Source organism: Anopheles gambiae, chromosome 2 (genome assembly GCF_943734735.2).
Source record: "Anopheles gambiae chromosome 2, idAnoGambNW_F1_1, whole genome shotgun sequence".
Lineage (NCBI taxonomy): Eukaryota > Metazoa > Arthropoda > Insecta > Diptera > Culicidae > Anopheles > Anopheles gambiae.
In genome coordinates, this window is record NC_064601.1 from 83527655 (window position 1) to 83549276 (window position 21622).

At 39.4% G+C, this 21622-nt stretch overlaps 1 protein-coding gene across 1 annotated transcript in view; it reads left to right on the top strand.

Annotated features, from left to right (window-relative positions):
- The window catches only part of LOC5667114 (melatonin receptor type 1B), a 39238-nt gene that overhangs the window by 13204 nt on the left and 4412 nt on the right, over positions 1–21622 (top strand). The window contains exons 2-3 of the mRNA XM_061645518.1: positions 16441–17324; positions 20757–20929. Of these exons, the coding sequence (XP_061501502.1) occupies positions 16754–17324; positions 20757–20929 (744 nt within the window). The 5' untranslated portion in view covers positions 16441–16753. The remainder of the gene's footprint in view (positions 1–16440; positions 17325–20756; positions 20930–21622) is intronic.

The window sequence follows — 21622 nt, forward strand, 5'->3', positions numbered from 1 at the left end:
ACAAATAAACTATTTTAATTGTAAAGCATACCAGAAGAATGTATTTATGTTACTTTGAATCAAATTTGATTACACTCTCTTTACAATTCCATGTAAAACAAAAACACGAATAAAGTTGCATTCAAAACCACAAAAAGCTTTCATTTCGGAATAATCCCCAACGCACCAAACGCAGCAGAAGAAAAAGGCAACTTTTCCACTCTACGCTAACCCAGGCGCACTGTCGTGTGAAATTGGGTACACACGCTCCACCCCAAGCCAAGAATTATTCATATAGATAACATACATGGCTAGTATCCGGCCTTACACGGACAGACAGCGCTATCCTTCACTTTCATCCTAGCTGCAACCCGGACCCGGATGGAAGTCTATTTTTAATACATGAACCGGGTCGAAACCGCCAGTACGATCGAGCTGGTACGTCGGGCCGATGCAATAATAATTCATTACAACGCGTTTGCTATTATTACTCCCTCTTTGTGGCACGTTATCCTGCCAGGTGATCGGAGACGATCCGAGTTTAGCGTCTCTACCAGCAAGGCAATAACCGCGCAGCCTTGTTTCACCGCCTTTCCTTACGCTTTGACCTCCTCCCGGGCCAAAATGGTGATTTGATACAGTTTGCGTATCTTCATCCTCACCACCGAAAGAAACCCTCGCCGAACTTCGGTTTTTCATCGGCAGTCGTGGTATGGAAAATTTATACCCCAAGAAAAACGGCCCATCGACCCAGCAGACCGGCGGAAGTGCACAAGAAAAATGGACTAAAAGCTGTGGTGGGGAATAGCAATATCCCGTTCTTTATCATACCGGTCAGAGCAGTGGAGCTTGCCTAACGCTCGATTGTGTTCCGGCGAAACGCCGCCCTTGTTATTGACAGTCTCAGCCAACCATCGTCCTCGTGAGCTTTTGCGTTTGCGAATTTGCAAAGGCGGAAGGCCCACTGAAACAACTCTCCGTCCTGGGAGTCCGGACGATCCTTGCTGCTAAAAACTTCAACATGCAACAAACGCAATTCTCCCTTCGCTCTCTCCCTCCATCTCCGTGATAATCGAAAGCACCGGGAAAGCTAACGATGGCAAACAAGAATAATGCATAAAATATGCAAATCAAAGCACACGAGTTCACCACCTTCGCATTCGATGAGATTTTACAAGCTTCTGCTCGACACCGCAACGTAAGCAGCAACATAACTCGATGTTCGATGCTGGTGGCTTTGTTTGCTCGTGATGGTGCAAGGCCGATTTCCTTTTTGGGTACCGATTCGTACGATGAAGGTAATCATTTTATATTAAAAACGGTCAAATAAGGTAAGAGGGAAGGTGTGTGGGTCTGAAAGCTCGATAGCTGAGATTATGTTCAATTCAATTACTAACAGCAGAGGAAAGGTTTTATCCTTCCAAATTTCGGCTAATTTTATCAGATACCGATTCGGAATCATCGATCATTTTGGATAAACCTTCCTATTTGAATTATTTATTTTGATTGACGATGTCTTTTATCCTGAAAAATCTTTTAAAATTAAATTGCGGCATCTAATATTTATAGTATTACAATACTTGTTATCACCAATCACAATTACCTTTAAATCTTCAAAGTTTTGATTCTCTTATTTAGTGTCGATTTCTTCAAACAGTCATTTTGTTACGTTCAATCCCGGTCGTGCAAAAAGAAAACTGATTCTTTATAGTCAGGTGATCAATCCTGACTATTCCAGTGGAATGACTAGGACAAAATTGAAATCAACGAAATGTAGGTGAATTCCTCGTTGGGACCGACTTTCGGTGCAATTTATAGCTGCGGAAAAGGTACGTGACATGTTTTCACGACAATGAAAGCTTAAAGTTGAACAAACGTAATTCCTTTCCAGCACGTACCACGGGCCTTTACATCGAGGTCACACGTAACAGACATCGTACCCATTTTTGGAAGCCACTTGCCATTTACTTTTCCTGCTCTATTGTTCCACACCATGACGCTGAAAGGATAAAGAATGTTTTTTTAGATATGTCAAAGTTACAATAGAAAAACATGATGCATTGCAATTTATTCCGTTGTACGATTACAAATATGTAGATGAAATACCATATGAATAAAACCTCCAATCAAATCATTATTTAAGTCTGATTTTTTCACATAGGGGTCTCACAAACCCTCACGGTCCTCGCGAGCTTATAATGAGGCCCATGATGACTTTGTAAGAGTTAAAATAAATACTGTATACTGTACGACTTTTTTAACTAAAATTGTATTTTTCACTTTCCTTAGACAAAAATTAAGCTGTAGTGATACGAAGCTGTACAAGTCTCGTTAGTATTTTGTTGTAAAAACGAGATTTAAACGTTCACTCATCAGTTAAAGGTAGCGTCAAATGGCCCTCAACATAGTTATTTTTGAAACAATGCAGCCCTCGAGCTAAAAACTTTGGAGATCCCTGTTTTAAACAATTTAAGTTTACTTTTGAAAATAGCAATCGATGCACAGGCTTGGTGATATTGCGCATAACAATGGATATTGCGCTTGGTGATCAACGTATCAACGTTCAACGCAAGTGGTTCTAGTTTATGTATCTACCATTGTCTATGTCACAAAGATTGCCCTGGTGCACAAAAATAACATACAACGATATTTGAAGGAAAAATCATTGAACCATCATTTTCGTATCAGAACCTTATTTCCACTTCACCAAGCAAACATCAAATTTCGGTAGTGAAGACACGACTTTCTCCATGGGTTTCCAGCTATTTCTCTTCCAACCAATTTAAAATCAGCAACTGTTATGATGAAAGTTTGTTTATTATATGTGAGCTGGCCTAAATAGCCAAAAGAATTACATAATAAAAATGACGAAATTAATGATAAAATAATTTGACTTTACGTAAACTTCAATTCCAAAAAGTATCTACTCTTTATATTCATAAGAAGATTTACTGTAAAGTGTGGAACGAAATTTGAATTTATTTTCAGAGAGTTTCCCACATAAATTCATAAATTAAATGAACGTTAAATACATCAATCGCGCTATGCAAGCTATAGTAAATTTTTGCACACAGCCAAGCCTTACAATCCTGTACACTTAGAATTTAATTAACCACCCTTTTTGTAATAATATTCACGATTACATTTAAGTAGATTGATGAAAAACAAATGTAATAAACGCACTGTAGGAACAAAAAGCAGCAAACAAATCCTCACTATGGTAGAGGAAACTAAAGCTGTATTAATTAACACTTTCCACAACTTTACACTTTCCACAATCTTTATTAAGTTTGATACATCCCCAATTTCTCTGCCTGCTTCAAACAACATAAACGTAAACTTCCCTTTGATTCTTCATATCGTTTTGCTCCCTATCGACAAACCAATAGTCTAAGTGCTTTTGTAGACAAAAGAGCATACTTTCAGTCTACCTAATCGCCCGCATACTGCATACTCAGAATTCCTTCCTGAAGCATACTCCACCACCGTTGTGTAAAAGTGTATACTAAGCTCAATAATATTTCTATTTCCAGGCTCCCGCTATGTTCTAGAAATGAATGAGAACGATATTTCTTTTCTTCCGCGTACAAATCGCATCCTCTTCAGCCTGGGCAGAAATGAAGACGAACTAAACTTCACTTTACCTGCGAAGTAAAAAAAAAGTGTACATCAAGCCAGGATGGAGCGCGATTTATTACTTCCCGCGAACACAGACAAGACAAAAGTACAGCGAATGACCACCGTTATTAATCGTAGATTACCCCGCGTGACGCAATCGTCTGAGCTTGACCACCTTTGCAATAAAGTGTATGTGTGTGTGTGTGTGAGTGTGGCAAGCAAGCAGGGTAAATAATGATAAACGCAAAATCTTCCCTTCTTACAAAACGTTTCTTTGATGGTCTTTCCAATTCGTCGGAAACGTTTCATCAAAAGTGAAACCGGAGCCTTCGCGGTGGTCGGAAATGGGCTAACCTATATTCCCCCCACCCCCTCCTCGTGGATTATCTCCGCATGGCATGACAAAGAAAAAAGTTTCACCTTTCAATGTCCGCACACGATGAGAATGTCCAACAAGCGTATCACATTGCGCGGCATTCGTTGTTCGCGCTTGTTGTTTATTTGGAATGAAACGCAATGAAACATCAAACCCTGCGCGCCGGCGTTCATAATTCTTTGAAGGTAAAAAACACACAATTTGCATTTCGTGAGTTTAAGCGAACGAAGGGAAGGAAATTTATGCCACGGGGACGTCTGTGGGGTGCGTAATAATAGCCGTTGGTAGATGCAAAAATGGGCCCTACGCAGCGTAATTGTTGGACTAATTTTTATAGCTGCAGTTAAAATGGCGATAAAACATAATGAAGGTATTTCACGGTGATCGTTGAGGCTGTTTTACCCTCTTTGCAGAAATTGACCGTTTTCGTACCCATGTTGTTGATGACATGTAAACTCTCGGTAAAATGAACTAGAACTAATTCCATGAGCAATTGAAACGAAACTATCCTACAGGAGTGACCAAATGATGGAACAACTTTAGCATACTTTACCCATTTTCGGCAATGAATAATCCCACAGTCGTAGTTTTCTGTCCTCAAGCCAAAGGTATGCCAAAACAATTTCCCCTTTCCCGGAACGGTGTACTGGTTCTGGGGGAGTAAAAAGAAAAAAAAAATATACATCACCACGGGTTTATCGGAATGAAATTTATGGCCATCACTTGGGGTTGGTTAGGTTGGAAAATGTGTTGCGAAGATTTATTACGGTATTCTGGTACTGTGTAACCGATTCTTCGTATCGTTCCGATTGGCCGTGCTACCTTTTCGCTTCGGACACGCTCACCCAAATGCAGCCCGAAAATAGCCTACACCATGATGAATATGTGAAAATTATACCATCAAAAAGCACCACCCTGGAGCAAAACTTTCCTACCACGAGCCACACTGTTCGACCATGCGACCGTTTACGAGCAAATGGGTTTTAAACTTTTATAAATTCTTGGTACAAGAGATGTTCTTGTTTTGGCTCGTTCATGCAAAAAAGGGGAATAACGCCTTGTCAATGCGAACCAGTCCACTTGCACGGATGTGACGGTCGGTTTGTTAAGGAAATGTTGGAATGAATGGTTGGTTGTGGGGCTTTTTTGCTCTCCAATTTTGTCAGCACAACTTTTACCATTTGAAGTTGTACCCAGGAGAAAAGGGATTGAAGGAAGGGGAGTAGGCCGTGAAAGTATGCACACATGGTGCACCTAATTGCCATACACCGTGTGCTTTATTTGCTAGTTCATTTTTTAGGTAGTCGTTCGGTATGTGTTACACTGTAAAGGAAATGCTTCCTTAAGATAATTCCTTTTAATCAGAGTTTTTGTTGGCAGTTTTTCAAGTATTGAATGATATTTACTTGCTATAAGATTGGCATGGTGTGCCGAGCAGGACCATAATATCGTAACGAATTAGGGCGGTCCCGTAGAACAGTTCGTCAACTCGCACGACTTAACAGCATACCCGTCGTGGAGTGGTGCGAATTCAATCTTAGAATGAACGGTGCCCCCGTAGCAAGGACTGACTGTCCGGCTGCGTAGTAATGAATAAGACGCCAAAATAGAAGAAGAAGAAAGAGACCATATGACCGAATTCATGACAAATTTTAACAATTCCCTCAAGCAAAAATGATGTGCATATAATAATACTTCATTTTTGCAAAATATGATAGAAATTATTTAAAAAAACTAATTCGTGTCTATGAAACACACTTCCATTTCCATTAGAGTATCCGGGTGAGATCGAGTCCCTATGAGCTGGGTTAAACGGCGTTCCACTGTGAAAATAAAAATTGTAAGAAACACTGTATTTCGATCATCCTTTTATTAACTGCTTTCCGAAAAGATTTGATGGAGACTGTTGGAAAATGATTCTTCTTCTTCTTCTTCTTCTTCTTCTTATACTTCTTCTTCTTCTTTTTCTTCTTCTTCTTCTTCTTCTTCTTCTTCTGCTTCTTCTTCTTCTTCTTCTTCTTCTTCTTCTTCTTCTTCTTCTTCTTCTTATTCTTCTTCTTCTTCTTCTTCTTCTTCTTCTTATTCTTATTCTTCTTATTCTTCTTCTTATTCTTCTTCTTCTTCTTATTCTTATTCTTCTTCTTCTTCTTCTTCTTCTTCTTCTTCTTCTTCTTCTTCTTCTTCTTCTTCTTCTTCTTCTTCTTCTCCTTCTGCTTCTTATTCTTTTTATTCTTCTTATTCTTCTTATTCTTCTTCTTCTTCTTCTTCTTCTTCTTCTTCTTCTTTTTCTTACTTTTCACATTATTTCACATTCTTCTTCTTTTCACATTATTTAAAAAGTTATGTTTAACTGGAAATTGTACGTTTAATTTCGAAACTATGAGCAGCATTATAGAGTTTTGCAAATTGCATCGTATTGATGTTTGCCCCATTTTCATGAATTCATTGCCTTAGTTTTAGTCAATAAGTTAAGTTATTTCATGTCCAATGTACAAAACGATAGTTTGCATGTAGTCAAATAAAGTTATAGTAGTTATTATAGGAATAAGTTATTATCGGAAAATAAAATATAATTGGTAATTCCCGGCTTAATTTTGACGCATGCGTGTGGTGCTTACTTTTAGCTTTGTTGTACCATGTGCAGAGCAAAACGATTTAATGAAATCACGAAAATCATAATATTTACTATCGACTGAGTATGGACAATAATTTGCACATTAGTTCGTAGCAAATGCCAAGGCAGCTGACAAGTCCAGTAAAAAAGTGTACAAAAGTAGCAAACGACCCGGCTAAGATTCGCACCATCAAAAAGCCATCGACTTGTGGGGCGCTTTTCGTGCGCAATCGACTGCATAATGTAAGAAGTGTAAAAACGCTTCGGCTCCATTATTGTTCCCCGGGAACGATGACGCTATCGAAAATCAAACAACAGGACCATAAGGGAGTGGTAAAGCTGCTTTCGATCTGTGCCGCGGGGCGTAAAGATTGGGCCACAAAATTTCATAGCCAATCTATAGAAACCGAGCCATTGTGACTTTTGTCCAGCGCGTTACGTTTCGCTTCCCGGGGTTTGGAGCGTCCCGGAATGTCGAAGTTGTCGTGCAAGTTGAACAAGGGGCCGAAGACCGCTAAAACGCATAAAAGATTCAGATCGCTGCTGGAAATAGCAAGTCCAAGTCCAAGAGGATGGACTTCGTCGTGGGAAAGCAGTTAGAAATCTCCAGTTGTACTCTATTGGTGAGTCTCTGCTTGCTTCGAAGTGATTGCTTCGGAGAAAAGGTGCGAGCTTTTCTCGATTAACAAAGTTTGCTTGTGTTTTGTTCGTGGAAAACGTTATCGAAAGCCTGTCCATCGTTCGGTGGCAGTCTGAAAATAGATGGGGAAAATCACTATTAAAAAATGAGTGTAAGCAACTATGGTACTTGCAGTCCTTTCATTTAGAAGTCTCAGCGGTAGATTCAGTCAAAGCTTTTGCAAAACGTCATAAATTTCAGCTTAAAAAGAGTGCATTAAACAATGCTTAATTAATTTCATGAGTTTTCTGTCTCTTTCATCTGGGCAAAGAAGTGCCACTAGAAGTGCCGTTGATTATCGCTTCATGATCTTCCTGTCCGCCATTCCATAACATGCAATAAATTCCAACACTTCCAAATGCTGGACGACGGCTGAAGTTCAAACGAGCCACCGAAACGGTTCACAACTCCTTCGCTTCGCTATCTTAATTGCTCTTGTTCCGCACCGACGGTCACCGAGACGCGCGGCTAAATTGTACAGTGTGCAACAACTAACAGAGAGAAAAAAAAATGCCTGTACCACTCGCTAAACAGCTCACCGACCGCAGCATACCACCAAGTGTGCCGACAACGCGGACGGCAACAAATGAGGACATTTTGGTTGTGCTTTTCTCGCTTTTCGCGCATCACCGGTTTATGCTTACCGGGGTGCGATGTGCCGTTTCGTCTTACTGACTTTTCTTTGTTGGTTTTCGCAGTATTTGCCGCGGTGACACTGGCGGTGACCTCAATAAGGGTGATGTTCGCTTCGGTTGTAATGACCAAATTTAGATAACGGTTTGCTGTGCTTTTCGACTCGTCTGCACGCCCGGAAGGATCCATAATTTTAAAGCTTAAACGTGCAGATACTCCTGCGACGACAGGTAGCTTGTCCGCTCAGCACTTGCTACCAACAATTGTCGCTCTTGCCTGCGTGAACTTTACCGTAGAAGCAGCGTTTTTTTAATATGAGGGTTTATTGCATGTTGTATTACTTAACAGTATGAAAATGTTGAAAATGAAATGGAAAAATACAAAAAGAAAATAGAATTTAATTTGAGCAACAACTGGAATTTTGTCAAATAAATTTCAGTATAATAATGTTTGTACTCCAATGCTGGTGTGGGAACCTTTTCGCAAGGTACCCAACGACCTGTCGTAAACGCGCGTTGTGAAATAGGTAAGATATCGGTTCGGGTTTCAACCGATCGCGTTCGGTTCGGCAAGAAAAGGATAAAAAGGGCGACAGGACACGCAGAAGGCTCTAAACCAAAAGCGGGAATCGAAGACTAATTTTTTGACAAACGTAGAACAATAAATCGTTTCGGCAAAGAATTTACACCGCGTTGGTTTTCATTTCGCAACAGCTGGTTTATATGAATAAACGGGGTTGACAAATAATTTCCATTTATCGTGTTTTTATGTTTCACATGCTTAACATTCTCAAAAACAAAACATCCCTAAATAACAGCACCTCTTGCTAATGGATCAAAATCATTGAATCTTGCCCTTTGATTTCGGCGCAACAACCGTAGCCTGTCTGGCTTATGGTAGACTACTAATGACCTTAGATATCAACGACTTACTGGTTTACTGGTCAAAAATTGATTCACAATTAGTTGTGAAACATGATTTCATGATCTTCGCAACAATTATTTACAGTGTAAATAAGTGTAAGTTTTACACTACTTCAGCAGTTTATAGTTCAAGATTTGGTACAGTTTTTTTATGGAAAACACAAATTTATGCATTACAGGGTTTATAGGGGTATTTTGATTCTAGCGAGAACCGCAAGTCATTTTGGATGCCTCGTCTATTGTCTTAAGTTGGTGTTTAGTGGTGACTTAAGTTGGCAAAGACATTTTCGCAACATTAAATAACGAATTGCTGATTAAAACCCACAACTCTTAGGATATTTTCTTAAAACGCTGAGTTTGAAGTAAAATCATTTTGCAGCTTTATCAGTTTATTCTGGATTTAACTACCTTCTATAATATTCAGCTTCCGTATATTATTGAATGAAATATATCTTTTCAATATTTCGTTTTAAAATATGAATAATCATTGAAGCTCACCCCATTGAATTTAAAAATATATATATTAAAATATCCCCCCCACCCGCCCCCTGTTGAAAACCGCTGTCATAGAGTCTAGACAATTCAAAAATATTAAATCCGTCATTTTAAATCCGTAAAACACATTTTCAACATTTTCAATTATGTGTCAAATGTAGCCGCAAACAACCAATGGCCTTTTTGTTGATTAAAATAAGAAACATTTCTGTTTGTGTCAGTGGCAATATTCATCAACCGAGATGCATTTTCCATACCTAATTGACAGATGCGTGCCACTATGTTGGACCAATACGATTTTATGGAAACAATCTTGCGTTCCAAAAACGATTTTATTTTCGCGATTCGGAATAGAAAGAGTCACACAACATTAATTGCATTTCAAAACAACGTTTTACACACTTAAATACGAGCTAACCTGATCAGACATGCAACAAAGAGGATTTTTTACTCATTTTAAGTTTAAAAAATGAATAGCATAGTTCGGTTATTTATAAAAAAAACATCTCCCAGAACTAACCTCAGTCAACACGCTCCTCTTCTGCTACGAAACCCCATTGCTTTAATACTCTAACCCCTGTTACACAAAATTGAAGCATTCCCCTCAACGCTATCATTAGTGCCGTTGTGAATTAATGATGTCAGGGAGTTCATTCGTCAACGTTCCTGTACCCTGTTGCTTTGTACTCTTTGGAGAATAGTGATACAAAATTGGATGCCATTATCAAGCTGCTACCGTGCTGCTGCACATCGTCGCAAATGATATGCATCGTCGTTTTTACTACCCGGTGTAGTACAAAGTTCTAGAGTGCAGAGAGCAAAACGCTTCATTAAAAGCAACCGCTCCCACCACTTCGATGGCGTTGGTCACACACCTTCTCTAGTTCCTGCCTTGTTTTAAGGGGGTGGCACAACAAAAATAGCAACAAAGTAGATTGTAGGGCGTTGTCACCGGTTATCAGTGCGAGCGATATCCTACTGTCGATTTCGTTACGCCCGTTGCTGATGTCACTTGCACACACACACACACACTATTCATCAAACCCATGGACGCCTATGATGTTAGGTAGCGAGGTGTGTAAACGATCCAACAACAACAACAACAACCAACGCAACAAAAAACTAATAACAATCCCGTTAATAGCCTACTGTATGAATAAAACATTTCGTTTCGTTTCGTAGCGCCACACACCGTCCATCACTTCCGGAGGGCGTGTGATGGGAGAAATTGGGCACGGGACCGGATATCATCATCGAAATAAATCATGTTTTTACCTCACGCGTATGCAGTCGGGCCGTCGGGCGAGTGACACTCCCTCCATGCTACGTTTCTTTCTAACAATAGCTAATCCGGCATAAACATTCAAGTAACGTAACCCCGTCATTGTTTCGATGGCAGCATCGGAAGTAAAGTGCGCAACAGTGAAACAAGCGTTACAAAGATGATTCGTTATTTCCTCGTTAGAAAACGTGTCCTTTTTCGCTGGACATGATGTTAAAAAGATATAAATAAGAAATTTGTGCATTCATTCTTTTTAGAACAGCAGTCCAGTATTCGAATAAAATATATGATAAAATTTTATTTCATAAAAAAGGAACAATTTAAATAGTCAACTTTTAAAAGAAGAATAAAACATATTATCAATTTAATATGTTCACGAGTGTCCAACATGAGTTAGAGAATTTTCAACTCCAATACGATATAATGTGATATTTCAGAATTCCTTATGCCATGTTTAATGTTTTAAAAAAGTCGTTTCTTTTAAAAGTTTGATATATTTTCAAGATTTTCTTCGACCGAAAAATTTACGGTTTAGAACAGAGATGTCAAACATACGGCCTGCGAAGCCATTCAATCCGGCCCGTGCAGAACATTGGCAGTTATTTGAATGAAACTGAAGTAGATTGTTGATTACGAGACAGGAATAATGGGTGTACTAATTTTTATCCACTGAGGAAGAATCAATAGTCCGATTAACGGAGTGTGAAGTAAGTTATGCATAGTGGCTGTTTTTGGGAAGGTACCCGCGAAGATGGCATGTTGCATGTGTATTAGTTTTTGTTTGCTGTTGGCTCCCAAAGGTCGGAATCATATTTTTCTATATTTTCACTCATTTTCTGATTTGAGGCTTTCTGGAAAATTCGAAAGCTATATATCGGAATACCACTTTCTTCACTTCATTGATGGGGGTACTCTTTAGTTAGGCTTCTGCAAAAATTTGGCCGATATCTTTAAAAACTACGAAAAGCCAAGCGCTACAAAAAGGCGTGAATTGTATGAGACCGATTGGAAGTTGGTAGTCTCTTTTCCTTTAAACCTGCTGTCCTTGTTTTAATTGTATTTCCATATTTCTTATTTATACTCAATTAAAGATGGTGTCATGAAAAGTTGTGTAGAAGGCAAGGAAAAGAATTGCGATACGATTTTAGGTCAAAGAATAAGTCCTTAATGATTTACGCCGAAAGCGCCATGCGGTGCAGTGAGTGAGAAAGAAATCATAAAATGAATCAAAAACATAAAATATCTTAATGATATATTTTAGTATGAAAAGGTAAAATTTTATTCACCGCCTAACCCACTCAAAATCGCTCAACTGCGTCCCGCGGCCTAATTTTCTAATCCGGCCCTCGACCCAAAACCAGTTTGACATCACTGGGTTAGAACATATTTAATTATTGAAAACTACTAGCGACCATCCATAAATTACGTAACACAACAATGTCCCAAACTCACATTTAACCCTTGAAGGATGCAGCGTAAATAACATTTATTTGGAAAATCTTCCTCTTCCTACATTTTTTAAAACTATACACTTTATCCTTCTAAATTTGATGATCTTCTGACAATGAGAATAACAAAATAATGTTTATCACTCACTAATAAGTATAAAATAAATTTACTCACATTAACGCTTTTTAGCTAAATCGTAAAATGTGTTTAAATCTACCTTACCGAATGTGTTGGACTGTTTACTGTACCCCTGTACGCCTAATGGATTGTATTTTTCCTTCGAACTGGATTGTAAAATCTCGAACACTTTCTTACCCTTGCGCTGGTTAAAAGAGGATAGGTCCTTGACCGTCATCACACCAAATTTAACTCTCGCCTTTCGTGAAAAAAGGTTTCACTGCTTTCAGCACCTTCAAACCCGCCAACATTAAACAAATAGCTCCACCGTTACCACCGCATGTGTGGGGCTCCATCTATATTTTTTGCCCCCTTTCGTTTTTCTAAACGAAGGCCAAGAATTATCCAAACGGCAAACGTTTTTGTGCTGTTTTTTTTTGGCATTCTCAACAAAATGGATACCAATGTGGTAGGATTACAGGTTGTGGCTATTTGGGTTAGGATAGCAAAACTTAACCCCGTCGCCTCAGCCCGCCCATCCCATCCATCTATTTCGCCATCGATTCCTGACCCACTAAGTTGTGCAGCGTCAAAAGAAACCCGTTGGCGGCAAGCGCTCAATCATATCCCCCCCCCCCTCCGTCTTCGTCGTCAGTGGTGCCATCTTCCGGCAAGTCCCACCAAACGACCGGACCCGAGATGCGTCCGTAAATGGGGTCGCTTATTACGATTACGCTTTGCGCTCACGATCCTCGTCCTGCTCGCCTCCCGTCTCGCACCGCATAGCAGCAAAGCTCTTCCCAAACTCTGCTTTGCAACGATGTCTGTTTGTGTCGTTTTGACCGGGCGGGGGAGGTGGTGATGTGGAGTGCGAGCGAGAAAATAATTAAATTCGCTCAACGATAAAGCACTCGATGCGTTTTATCGAGATGATGAGGGCCGGATGTCTGATCGGGAAATAAACCACCCCACCCGGAAGGCTTCCATGGATGAGCAGTACGAGGTTTGGCTCAATTTAGAACCGTCCGCTTCGATGGTGGTCCAAGAGAGAGAAGGGGAAAGATAGAGAGAGATCGAATTGAAACGGGCACGATAATGCATCAGCCCCATGGGAACTGCACCGGTTCGGCTGTGTTTGTTTGCCAATCCTTTAGGAATCGTGGTTTAATCACACCCACCTGGAGTGGAGTGCATACCGTCCCACGAACGAGCCAGGCTATGTAATTTTAATGAAAAAACTTTTACTTACCATGCCCATTCAACAGACCACCCTTTAATGGAAACGAACGGACGAAAGAAATCAACGGAAAGCGCTTGAGTGCCACTCACCATGGAGACGCCTGGTGGTTTGTACTTCTTAGTGCAGCGCAACACTCGTGCAGCCGCGCTCTGGGGCGTTAAAATCAAATAGAAATAGAATAGACGTGGAAAACACAAACGCACACACACAGTCATAGAGGGTCTGTTTCTTTCCAAACCAAATCCCTCCACCTCTCACATACTTCAGTTCCGGTTGGATTAGAGGAAAACTTTTCATATTTCAACGGTTTGCCCTTATCGCGTTCTCGAGTGTCGATCCACCCACTTTAATCCGTACACTAATTGCACTCTAAAACCTCGGAAGCGCGACGAACGAAACAAACAAAAAAACGCCACCTTCCGCCCGCAAAGTGCACACAAATGGAGAAAAATAATCACTCTAATTACCTTTCGAATGAGGTCATTTAGCGCCGGAAAATGTTTTGCGGTAAATACGTTTTCCACATCAACGTTTGCGTTTACTGCACATTTCGTTGCATTTGCGGTATTTTTATTTGTTATTGGAGCGCGTTTCTGAGCTGAAATTAAAAGTTATCACCCATTCGCTATACCAACACAAAGCGTCTGATTTACGATGATACATCAACAACGCAATATTATTATCAACTACTGTTGAGCGTACCAAGCTTTGTATGAGAGAAGAAACAGTCCACCACGTACGTACCAAATGCGCGCTCCACTTTTCGTAATACACATTTCCTGTTCGAAGTGTGTCGTCATGGGAGTTTCAGGAAGTTCGTAGAACAGCCCCCAAACCAAACGCGCGCGCTTGCCTCGGGGCGTGCAAAACGTGATAAGATAAGAATTGAGGAATGATACACGCTAGAGCACTTACTTGCGTATGCTCAGCACGTCTAGCGACTGGTGCTTGGTGCGCAACAAAAGAACAAACACACACACCCAGCTATACACGTACATCGTTGGGGCAAAGTGTCGTGAAAATCAAACGCACAGTAGTTGGCACAGTGCAGTGCGGACAGACGGACACCATTAGCTGAAGAGCTGGCCGCAAACCACTCAGAAGACGAAAGCCCGGGGCCCTCTGCTTCCAAAACAGATACTAAAAGTAATGGAAATGGTCAGTGTTAAAGCAAGCAGTAACGGAATAGTGGAACGACCACCAGGGCAGGGGGGGCACCACCGGATCAAATCGATACTCACGGCTTGGAAACATATTAATTCATGTGTGTTTTGGAAGGATGGGCGAAAGGTCGGCGACGCGGATGGAATGCTGATGTTGTTTTAGTTTATTGTTTACTGCTTTCTTTACGTTTACCGATTTGTTTGTTGTTGTTAAACGCCATTTCTTGTTGCAAGGTACGGGTTTGCATTACATTTTGTTTTCCAATCACCATTATTAAGGATTTTGTTTGAACTAGCTTTTTTTGGGAACTTTTTTGATTTGACAGAATATTACATCTTTTGACAGTTTTAGCAACAATAAAACTGCAAAAATTTTGGTATTTTTTTGTACAAAAAAGGCATTTTTAATTCAACGTTCATTAACGTAATAAAAACGTTATTATTAAAAATGAGAAAATAATTTTCAATGTTCAATATCAATCATTTATATATCAATAATTGATTTTATTCCATTATTTTGTTTATAATAACAAATAATTAAATTCTTTTTTGATATCGTTATGAGCTTATGCAAATTATTATTAAAAAAAATTCTACCGATTTACCAGTCTAATTTCAATAGTTAGTCAAGCAAGAAAAACGTGATTTGTCTTTAGTTTTCCATCCAAGAAATGTGATATGTTGCGTCCCTTTTTCAATACGCCAGCTAAGGCCGCGGGGCCATGTGGTTTCCGAACGCTCATTTTCTCAAGCACTCATGAGAGCTTTTGAGAAACTTACGTTCTCAATGTGTGTTAAATCTGCACAAAATCAGTTTAAGAATCTTTAAGAATCTTTGAGAATTTTGACGATGCATCGATTGGCTATCTGAAATATGAGCAATTGTGCTATTCGTTTTCCGGAAAATACGTTGAAAATTGTTTTTAATATTTATAATTGGATTAGGTTTAAAACATATGCGATCAAAAACTCTAGAGATTCTATTTAAAGCTACAAATAAAGCTTGAGTGGCTATATCAGTTTCTCAGAATGAGAAAAATTGACAACGGCCACGGGCTAGCGTCTGAGAACAAATTTTGAGTGCTTGAGAAACTTAAATGAGTGCTTGAGAATGTTTCCTAAGCTTAAGAAAGCCCCGTGGCCCCGATGCCTAATAATATGATAAGAAAGTGATATAAGACAAATTAACCTGTACCTCATACATAATATAATAAATCGTTTTTTATGATTAAAGGTACTATGTATCCATTGATTTTTTAATGTTTCATTCAGTTAAACATCAAAATGGATGCACTATATCTCAAACTTAAACATTTTCTTACTACATAATAAACTATCTACCAAAACAAAATGGCATAGAAATAAAGAAAAAAAAACAACATTCCCGAGAACAGTTCCAGGTTGAACGGTTTCTAGACACAGACATCGCTCCCAAGCGATCCGAAGTAATTTCGTTCCTTCGGGGCAAAAATTCAATTGACACCTCACAAACAGACCCCGCCAACATATCCTGCCGTCAGTCCTGCCAGTCAACACAACACAGCACAACCAATCATCTGCTGGTCTGGGCCAGAAATTCTTCCATCATCGTTGGAAGCAATCATCTCCCTCCTCAATGCCTACCCAACTTTCGCTCCTCAGTCCTTAGTGATTTCCGTTTACACACACCCATCTTCCCATCGAGTATTCCATCCTGCCAAGCGTTATCATCCTTGTACGGCTCAAAAGTATCGTAAGAATAAAATTAACTTACCATCAACTACTTCCGATGACGGCTAGTCGTCATGTTTCCAAACACTCTCCCACACACACAGCTTCACGGTGGCCTAATCGATCTAATAAGGTTTAAAATTATTCCCTCTTCCTCTACAGGACCACCGTTGGCTTGGCCGTGGACAAGGCTGTGGATGTGAAATGCGGGAAAGCAGCAACACACTAACACGGTTAGTGTGGCCCACACCCAGCACGAACAACGGAGCCCAGCGTGCTAGACAGGCGAAAGTGCTCGAGTAGAGCGTTTGAGCTTGAACCCAAACCCTCACACCGATAACAAGCGGTCAACGCGGTACGGAAAGCAAACAAAAGAAAAAGAAAAGAAAAACAGGGGAAAACAATCAAAAGATAAAGAAGAAAACGCGTTCGCGCCGAACAAAAAAAATAAACCACGAGACCCACTCTTACGACCATGGACAACCTTACGGCCGAGCTGTCAAACTTTACCGCCGCCCCCACGGCGGACGGGTTCGTGGGGCCAGTGACAGCCGGGCAGCTGGCTGGCGCCGTCATGTCAACGCTGCTGGTGCAGCTCGTAACGGCAGCAACAAGTAGTTCCCGGACACCGACAACCTCCTTACCGCCGCCCCTGCCCACTGCCGAGGAAGAGCGCGACCATTACTACGACCCGAAGCACACGACCGGACCCACGCCACCGCCGGCAGTGGGACTGAACGAGACCGAGCCTAATTTATGGTTCGTAACCTCGTTAGCTCTCTCTTCCCGATCTCAGCAGCAGCAACAACAGCAGCAACAACAGCAGCAACAACATCATCAACAGCATCTGCACCACACGACGACGGGAAGTGGCAGCGGAAGCGACAGCAGCACCGGGCTGGGAGAGGTTTCCCCCGTCACACTTTCCACCGAATGGCCGCGTCTCGCTCGATTACTGCTGCTAGCCTGCCTATCCGTCGTCGGCAGTATCGGCAACGTTTTCATGATATCGTCCGTTATGATAGAGGACCATCTGAAGAAAGCAGGTGGGTATTTGTGTGCGAGTGTGTGTGCGCGTGTTTGTTTGATTTCGCAAGGAGGGGATGGGGTTTGCGTTGCTCCTTGCCGCACCATCCACTCTCTAGCGCCCATTCACTAGTTGATCCCAGTCGGCCATGATTTTCAATTAGGTTATTACTTTTACTCCGATTACTTTGGCAAAATACGAAACGAGGAGGAGGTAAACAACGAAACAGGAGCGTGAGCTTTTCGGACGTCGTTTCGGATGAAACTGTCAGGGGCAACATGTCTTAGGCTGGGCGGAAACCCGGGGACAACTTGTCTTTGGTGTGACAGTTTGGGAAAGTTAATTTTAGTGCTGCGAAGCGCACGATCGACGTTAAATCGTGCTTTACGCAGATGCTTTTACATTTGCCGGTGGTTTTCAGCAAAAAGAAAGGGAACAGTCCGTGGATGTTGAGTGAGATTTTGTGTAATTCCATGCCATAGCTCGTGCTATACACATATAAGTAAATCATCAATAGCAAATCATTTGAATAACCATTCCAATTTTCTGATTGATTCATGACATTCGTGTTAGTTCTGCTATGGGTGCTACTACCAATCAATCACAGATAGTAAAGCCGCTTCTAGTGGCACGACAGACCAACATTATGAAGAATTTATCTTCGTAAAGCTATATACAATACAGATTTTAAAGTCACCAGAACATGGTTGTAATATCACGAATTGATTGAATAACGTCATTGATTAAAAACCTTTAAGCTTTAACAACATGACTTTTTTTGTAACATTGTGTATACTTTATAAGTAGATTTAAAAAAATGTGTATGTTTGTAATCAATTTACAACACAAAATAGCTATTACGGATGGCTAACAGAACATTCAAAATTCTTACCAGTCATTGTCAACAAAATATGGACCTCAATAACATATTTTTGGTACTAATTTTTCCCTTTTTGACTAAAAGGCAATAATATTGTGTGCCATGTTTTCTTAGTTTCCGTAACTATGTGTCTCAAACTTGGTTAATCCAATTTGCAAAATCAGTAATTAATGGAAAATTAGTTAAAATACTATGATTCTTAATCCGATCTTAAAGTCATCAAAGTCATCAATATTTTGCTGTAAGTCAATCATTTTTTTACATATTTTTTAACTTTATGAAAACAACTAAATTTATGTAAATTTCAAAAAAAAATTGAAAGTCACGTATTGAATAATATGAGTAAATGAATGGAAATTGGAATATTATCAGTAGAATTTGCTATGGTGGCATGTATGTTAAGATATAAATGATGAAATTATAATCGATCACATTTCATTAGTTTTTTCATTTAAAAATACATTTAACTACAATTATTTTCTAATTGTATTGTAATGTTACATAAAAACTATCATCTGCCATCTGCTCAAATACCTGGTGATATTATCATGATTACAACTAGAGCAAAACATTATTTAGTTCATGATAAAAATAGGCGCATTAGAGGCAATAATTGATACACACAGTTACTGGGATTGGCACTCTGACACAACAATTGGCATCATAGAACCAACAATAAAACCGCTTCACAGAATGTTGTGAAAATTTATAAATTAAAAATGCGGTAGTTTACAAAAACAAAAATAATGCAAATATATATTTTTTTTGCATACTCCAGCAATATTACTAATATATTCGAAACTCAAATGAGCTTCTAAAAGCTGTTTAATCTACCTACATAAATGAAAACCATGCTTATTTTTAAAATTATTCAATTATTGTTCTTCTTTCCTTTGTGGCTAGAAAGGATTTTTACATCCTTCATACGGCCCTTACATTTTTAAACAAACTATTAAATTATCACTAAATCACTGAAGAAAATGCAAAGTTATGAAACCAGATCTAGAAAAAATCTGACCAGTCTTTTTTTTTTAATCACACCATGTGGGTTTGAGAAGACGGGGTTTATATTTATTACCAAAATGATAACACATACTTACGAAACAAAATCATGTAATACCATTTGTTCATTAATTAAAACTGTAATAAGAACTAACGTACCAAAGGTGATTGAGTTGTACAAAATGAGCTCAACAAACACTTGAAACCTTCTTGCTGCCAACAATCATTTGAGCAAAGGTAGAACCAAAAACTCGATTACGGTTCTCAGAAAACACCACCCGCTAACCCAAATCCGAAGGCTCGCGTTTCAGTTTTTCTTCTGTAAAATGGCTCACATTACAAGAACCCGTAACCTTCCACTCAACCCATATCCAAATCACCTACAATCTGCTGCTGAACCCCGCAGCTAAATGAAAAACATACACCGAAAGGACGTGATTTCTCTTCAAAGTTAAACTTGTTCCTAGTTCCCATAAGAAATAGTTTATTTGCTTGCCGTTTTTCCCCTTTCTTCTTTCACTATCTCTCTCTCTCTCTCTCTTTCTCTCTTTATTTTTTAACTACTAGCTCAGATGTCTTGTTGAACGCTTCTACTTTTCAGCAATGTTTTTGCGCGATTTTCTTCTATTAAAAACTTGTTCTCTTTCCTGACCATTCCAGTATCTGTAGAGAGAGGCTCTAGAGCCGTCACTGCTTCGCTGATAGCAAACATTGTAGCCAAAGATTTGCCACCTCATGGGAAGCAGCAAAATTCTGTTCTCGGGTCTGTTTGATTTTTCTTCGCTCTACCGAGTTCTAGCACCGATAGAAACCGTCATTTCACGTCCGGGGGACTAGGATTGACGTGTCTAGTAGAGAAAAAAGCCTGCTAAAAGTAGAGCAAACATAGTTCAAACAGTTGCTACTTCCTTTTTCCACTTTTTCTCTGTCACTTTTACAAAACATATCGATAAAAACATATTTTTTGCAGCATTTGTCAGTTTTATTTGTTTTAGGAACAAATTTGTGATCTTCTAGAGCTCGTTCAATATTGATTTTTGATTGAAGAAAAATGTATTTTTCACTTCTTTCTTGCAAAGCTCCTTTGTAGGTATTTTTCATAGTCTGTCTTGTATTTTGACGCTTCTGCAATGCGATGCGAGTTTCGTTTTCAGTTTAGATTTTGATCGTATTGTAATGACACTTTAACGATGTCAAATAGTTGCAAATTAGAGTTAGATAAATTATATAAACTGTAAAGCTTATAGCATCACAATTATTTGTTTTCTAATTAACCTATTCAAATGTGATATAGGGTTTTTACCTTTTAAATACTCAGCATTAAACAACAAGCCTCTTCTACTCAGTTTTTCTAGTCACTACACTTTCTTCGGGCCTTTTTCATAAACTATCTTCCCCATCCCTTTGCGCGATTTAGTTCCCTCTCTCGCTCTCTATCTCTCTCTCTTTCGCTTTACAATCGCTCTTATCGATCCCACCCCAGTCGTAGCATACTTCTTACATATAGCTTGTGCCGTTGTTTGAGTGTTACTGTTTTTGCAACCGAATTACCAATACCTATTTTTGCAGGCAATGCATTCATAGTGAACATAGCGCTCGCAGATTTACTTATCACTAGTGTAGTGATGCCAGCGTCCACCATCGTCCTGCTGGCTGGCATCGACAATTCCGACACGGAAGTATGCAAATTTCACTGGTTCTTAGCTGCTTGCTCGTTTTTGGTTAGCATTTTAACATTAGCCGTAAGTATGAATTGCATCTTGCATTACGATTTCAATCAAACCCTTTTCCGCTTTGATGTGTGTCTGTGTGCTTTTGCTGTGCATTGCTGTACTTTACTATGTTTGCATGTTGTATGCTTTGCTTATTTGTGTCGTGGAGGCGATACAAGGCGGTGTTACAATTAACCCCCAGGTTTTTAGTTAGTTGTACGGTGGACTTTTATGTGCGTTTATTTTTCCTATCGATTTTAAAGCTTTAATTGCATTTAATTAATTAATTGCAAATTAAAATTCATTGCATTGCATATAAAATTGTTGCGTGTAATAATCTTTTAAGTGCGAAAGCACAATATTGACTGGTTAAATTGCCTTTAAATCATTAAACCCATACTAGTAAGCGATAAAGAAAAAGTTAGTTTGCTTTAAAATAAGTAGCATCTTTTACTAATAGATAACTACTAGTAGAGAAAGAGTAGATAACCTTGTATTATTTAGTTAATTGGTTAGTTAGGAACGTTTTCCTTCAATGCTAGTAGCTGTATTTTGCAAGTATTTTATCGTACCAAATCGATATAAGTAAATAACAGGCAGATATTAAGTTTTATTCACATCAAAAATACTTTCTCAAAAACTCATCTCAAAATTCACTCACAACCATGACGAGGTACTGTCCACAAATTACGTGATGCAAAAATGATATTTTTTGGAACTTTT